Source organism: Eulemur rufifrons, chromosome 20, assembly GCF_041146395.1.
Source record: "Eulemur rufifrons isolate Redbay chromosome 20, OSU_ERuf_1, whole genome shotgun sequence".
NCBI lineage: Eukaryota > Metazoa > Chordata > Mammalia > Primates > Lemuridae > Eulemur > Eulemur rufifrons.
The window spans coordinates 42,502,540-42,508,539 of NC_091002.1; the positions used below are offsets into that span (position 1 = coordinate 42,502,540).

Consider the following 6,000-nt stretch of genomic DNA (forward strand, 5'->3'; position numbering starts at 1 on the left):
CTTCTGCGACTCGGGCACTGAAAGGGGATGTTTTAGGTCTTCACGGCTGACCTGGAAAAACATCCAGGATACATCGTCAAGTGAAAGAAGGAAGATGCAGAATAAAATGTACAGAGTGAGCCTATTTTTGACAATTAAAATTACATAACAAAGCAAAATATGAACAGGAGTAAATGAATGGTCTGAGAAAACAGACACCCGACTTTTTCAGGGCCTTGCCCAGGGTGAGAGCGGGACCGCTGCGACCGAAAGCCAGGACTGCCCTTGCTACCACACAAAATAGTCACAATAAAACATGTGCATTTGTAGTTCTTTTTAAAACTGCCGTGGGCACGGCCCCCTTCTTGGACCACAGTTGCGCTTCTCTGAGCTGATACCCCCACCTGGGCCTCTTCCTTGGCCTTGCCTGTAAGAGAAGCGGAACTTGGGGAGGAGAAAGATTTTCCCCTCATGCTTGCCGGCTTGGGAGGACTGGAAAAGGCCCACCTGGCTCCTAGGGTTTCTAAAAATAAAAAGTTGTCTAAACTTCCCTATAGGTTTGGCTTAGCTGTTGCTTTGACTGGTTCCAAGATGCCGTTTCAATGAGAGCATCACTCGCTGCACATGAAAATCAAGCATGGCAGGCACGAGGCCTGCAACAGGATGGAGTTACCAGGGAGCTGCCACCGTCGGGACTCCACAAATGCCCGGAGAACATGGAGACGGCGGATGCAATGGGGAGCGTGTCCCAGGGCCGCTGTCACTGGGGGAGCAGGGGCCCAGACGCTGCTGGAGTGGAGTGGACAATACCTCTACCCCCACCGAGCCTCGGCAGCCACTCCGGAGCGGAGGCCAAGAGAGGGGAGTTTGGCTGCTGGTTCGTTTTAAGCAAGAGGAGGAAGTCGAGAGGGTTGTGTCCAAGGCCCTGTGAACCCCTTTGGGTGAGGGCTGAGGACTATCCATGATGGGCTTTTTTTTTGAGAGTGTCTTGCTCTGTTGCCCAGGCTGGGGTGCAGTGGTGCAGTCATAGCTCACTGTAGCCTCAAATACCTGAACTCAAGTGGTCCTCCTGACTCAGCCTCCCAAGTAGCTAGAACTATAGGTGGGCAACAATGTGCCTAGCTAATTTTTTTATTTTTGGAGAGATGGGATCTTGCTATGTTGCCCAGGCTGGTCTCCAAGTCCTGGCCTCAAACAGTCCTACTGTCTTAGCTTCCCAAATTGCTGGGATTTTTAGACATGAGCCACCATGTCCAGCCCATGACAGGATTTTTGAAACCCTGGGCACAAGCATAGACGCCGCGAGGCCAGTGGCACGAGGGTAAAGGTTTAACAATCAGCTCTCTGGGGACGTATATACGTGCACACACGCACAGGCACACACGTATGTATACACACATCCACACATACATACACACATATACTTAGGTTATTATAAATTGTATTGATGTAAAGGATGTGCAGCACACAATTTAGCAATATAAATAAAATTTACAATATTCTTTTTTTGTAAATATAATTAATTCATTTAAACATAGCATTTTTGTTGATTTTTTGCCTCCAATTCCTCTAATCAACCTCTGGTTGCGATCGATGAAGAAGTGTAGGTCTTAAGAAATAGTGTTGGATATTTTCCTTTACCTTATAGAGCACAGCCAAAGTGAGACAATAAGGAGCATGTCAGAGCTTTGTTTGTTCATGAGTGAAGTGAGCAACTTCCTCAATGTTTGGCGCTAGTCACAATGTAACAGCTGTAGAGCTAGCACACGTTTATGCTTAATCAGCATCATCAATTTTTCCTCCCTCACTTTCTCAAATCTAGACAATCAACAAAACAATAAATCAAGCCCTGAGCTGTCCTGGTTGCCAATTTCCATAGTGTAAATATTCCCACCACAGCTGTTTTCAAGCCACCAGGTTAAAACCACTGCAAGTGGAGTAGGGAAGCTTATGTAATATTTGCACCATGTGGGTGTTAGTACAACAGGTGTAGATAATCTCAGCAGAACAGGTAATAGCAAAATGTGGTTTAAAAAGGGAGAAGGGATGAGCTTCGAGTACTTGTCACCTTTGTTTTTAACACAACTTATTTAATTGTAAGTTCATACAATTTAATTTTTAATAATGGCTGTGTTTAGCAACCAAGTCACCAAATTCCTGAAAATCTGACACTCAGCTTTTTCAAGCTGTACAAACTGGCTCCAGTACACCTCTGCGTGGGGACCACACAGCAAAGACTGTCACCGAGCTGGGAAGGGAGCCACTCTCATCACAGCTACCCGGAACCCAGAGTGTCTCCGGCACTAACGGGCGGGAAATTTGGGAGTTTCCCGAGGCAGCATCACGCAGGCTGCTGTGCTCAGCTGGGCAGGGAAGCTTCTCCAGCAGCCTTAGGGGCAAGAGGAAGGACGAATAGGACAAGAAACCAGTTTGTCAGCACATGTGACATAGCCCTTTGGAGCTCCCGGAGTGAACCGGGGACCCAGGGCGAGTGCCGAGGTCCCGACAGGGAGTAGGTGAGGGCTCTGCCCCCAGCAGCCGTCTGGGGAGTCACTCAGCACAAACGCTGGACTCACGACCACACTGTGCTTTCCACAGCTCGCTGGGCTTCTCAGAAGCTGCGTGGCCACGGGCTTGTTATCACTGACATCCCTGACGGTGGCACTCCAGGCCGTCAGTCATTTCTCCAAGCCCACCCTCACTCCAGCCTCCCCTGTCGCCTTGCCTGACTGCCCTGGGGAAGCGGCGGCGAGATTCTCCTCCTCTCTGAACTCGTGTCTTACCCTCAGACACCCGCACCCGGTTCACAGCTAGGAGCTCTTCCACCAGAGCCACAAAATCAGAGCTGCAGAGAGGTTCTAAAATAATCCCTTTGTTTTATAGATGAGGAAACTGAGAGAAGGGAAATGACTAGCTCAAGGTCAGAGAGAATATCCAGGGTGGAACTGGGTAGGGTGACCAACTGTCCGAGTTTACCTGGGACTGAGCTGGGACCACAACTGAGGTCTCGACTCATCCCCAATATGGGGAGGGGGCGGGGGTTGTAGGGCTGGGTGCTGAGCCAGTCCCTGAAAGAAAAGTACAGAGCTGCTCCGGGATGGAATTTTCCAAGGGAAGAGAAAAGGGGAGGCCACATCTGGGCGTTGGGACCTTTACCTCTGGCCCGATGCCTGGCGCCCTAGGGAGTTCCCCCTGCTACGGCCTTGCCTGTGCTTCCTGCATCCTCCTGCTTGGTGCCAGGGAGGCCCTAGCCGGCTTTATCTGCATCTCATCTCCCGGCTGCTGCCAGCCACAGCTGCGGGGATGTATATGCAAATAGCCTACAATAATACCAATATGTGATTCCCCCGGGGAAAGCATGTGGAAAGCACTGTACGTGTTTCACAATTCTGTTTCATCCAGAGGAGCTGCGCGGGCCCAGAATGATTTGAAACAGATTTTTGAAAAGGCAAAATAAAATTGGAACAAAACCTAGTCGAGGCATGTGCCACTCTCCCTGCTCCCAGCTCTCTCCACCCCTGACATACAAAGCCTCTTGCCCCATGGCCCCGGAGCCTCCTGCAACAAGGCAGCAAATCTAGGAAATTGCACTGGGCACTTGTCACTCAAGCCTGGAGCCCCTGCCCCATCCCAGGACAGCGAGCCCCGGCCCTGGGCTGAGACGTCACCCGGAGAGTTGAACGATGCTTGTCAGGTGTCGGCCTGTCGCTTCTCTGCCCAGCCTCTGCCTCCCTCCTGTAGGTAATGCTCCCTTGCCACTGTCTTCTCCCTCACCCCACGTCCTGGGATAATTGCAGAGCCGGAGAATACAGAATCCAGATGACTGAGGTGGACGGGAGAGTTTAGCCAAATTAAAGTCAGAAAGACCTAGGTCCGATTCTCATCTCTGCCACTGATGGGCTGTGTGACCTTGGGCAAGTCACTTCACCTCTCTGAGCCTCCGTTTCCTTGGTATACAATGAAGACAGTAATTCCTACCCCACAGGGGGTTTGTGGGGACTCCCTGAGCTAGTGCTCCAAACATGCCAGCACAGTGCCCGGCACAGGGCAGATGCACAAGAAATAAAAAGCCGTCATAGTAAGAGTCTCTTAGAGATCACCAGTCCAACCATTCCATTTTAGAAATGGACAAATACAGGCCCAGGGAGGGAAAAGAACTTGCCCAAGGCCACACAGCGAGACACTGCCCTCCCATCTCAGTCTGCAGCCCGGCCGCCCCCTCCTGCCGCGGGGCTCCAGGTGGGATGCGAGGAAGCGCTGCCCCCAGCCCCACCCCTCCAGAAGTGCGGTCCACACCAGGCGGCACCAGGGAGCACATCCAGCCGTCACTTCACACTCACCATCTAGCAGGTCTGGACGTGCGGGTCCAGCCACGCCGTCCTCCTCGCTGCCGCCTCTCTGCCGCCGCGGGACCGAGCTAGGGCTCGGGAAAGTCCATCTGGACGGGCCGCCGGGCGCCGGCCCTGCTCGCGGAGAAGATCGCCTCTGAGGATCCCACTGCGCCCCCAGTCTTCCTCCTGGGGTGTGGGGACCGCGCTGTGCGGCGCTGATAGTGCGGCCGGGGCTCTTATCGGGCCGGTGTCAGGGTGCAGGCGCCGCCGAGCCGGGGTTCCAGGAAGCCGCCCTGGGGCCCCCCGGCCGGCCCCGCTCCCCGATGCTGCCTGCTGCTCTGGACGCAGCCGATTGCCTGTCAGTGTCACCGCGAGCTCCGCCAGCAAGAATTCCATGCTGGCCCCCCGCAGGCGGGGCCCCCACCCCTTGACGTCCCACCCCCCACTCCCATTTTGGCAAGGCCACTGGGAGAGGCAGCTAATTTCAAGTCCGCACGGCGTTTGTGGTCGTGTCCTGAATCTTCCACGATTAATCACAGAGCATCTGATTTCTACTTTGCCTCAGAGGGGGGCGGTGGGGACGCCTGGAAGTTTCTGTTTACTCCACTCCGCGCTGGGCCGTGTGCTAAAACAGACAGGGACGCTGCCACCCTCGCTCCTCCAGGCTCTCCTCCCTCTTCTTACCTTGCCACTTCCCTCCGGCCCTTCCTCACTCTCCTTTCCCTCCTTTCTCTCCGCCTTCCCATCTGTCCCCCTCTTCCATCCGGATCTGGCCCTTCGCACACCCCTTCCTCTGGCCCCGGTTTCCCCAAGTCCCCTCTCCTCCCTGCACCTCCCGCGGCTAGGCTGTGAGTTAGTCGGCCCTTTTCCTTGCTATGGTGAATGGTCAGGGCTCTCTTGCTATTTTTTCCTTTTTTTACAACCTAATTATTTCAGGGTTTGGGGTTGGCCCTCACCCCACACCCCTGTTACATTTGTGTGTGTGTGTGCGTGTGTGCGTGTGTGCGTGCGTGTGTGCGTGTGCGTGTGTGCGTGTGTGCGTGCGTGTGTGCGTGCAGCTCCTACAAACTTAACGGTGTCTCCAAGTCAAGGGGTGGGGTCCAGGCTTGGTGAGTGAGCGGCTCCTATTGTCAACTGGACACATCTCAGCTTTCTGTTTCTGTTCAGGGATGGACCCAGGAACAAAGCACTCATTTACTGCCTCCAGAGGAGGAGAGGCCGGGCCCCTGCAGCACATGCAGGGCCTGTGACACCTAGAGACAAATTCCTCTCTCCCTCCCCTTCCCTTCCTTCCTCCCTGCAGCTAGTGCGGGGAAAGAAGCCGGGAATACACAGCCCCAGAGAACAGAAGCTGACACCGCCCCCCACCACGGCACACACACTCGGAAGGGTAACTGGGCAAGACCTCTGAACACCAGGAACGAGCATCTCCCACACTTGTGCGTGTGCACAGGCGGCACGCAGAGATGCTTGCTGAGAACTGTCTACACAGGAAACCACGGGACATCACTTGGCTATCCAGCCAATAATGACCGGTTGAATAAAACGTGATAGGGTTGTACAATGGTGTACTGGGCTGCAGTTTAAAAAGAGCTCTATCTGTATGTAACAACAGACATGGGTCTCCAAGACGTATGATTGAGTGAAGAGGGATCAGAATGAGACATTCGGTGTAACCCTGATTGTGTAA

General features: G+C 53.7%; 1 protein-coding gene across 2 annotated transcripts in view; it reads right to left on the minus strand.

The window, feature by feature from the left end:
• The window catches only part of RIPOR3 (RIPOR family member 3), a 71,373-nt gene extending 66,637 nt beyond the window's left edge, over positions 1-4,736 (minus strand). For both annotated transcript variants that reach the window (XM_069496121.1, XM_069496119.1), the window contains exon 1: positions 4,320-4,736. In XM_069496121.1, the coding sequence (XP_069352222.1) occupies positions 4,320-4,322 (3 nt within the window). In that variant the 5' untranslated portion in view covers positions 4,323-4,736. The remainder of the gene's footprint in view (positions 1-4,319) is intronic.
• Between the last annotated feature and the right edge of the window lie 1,264 nt (positions 4,737-6,000).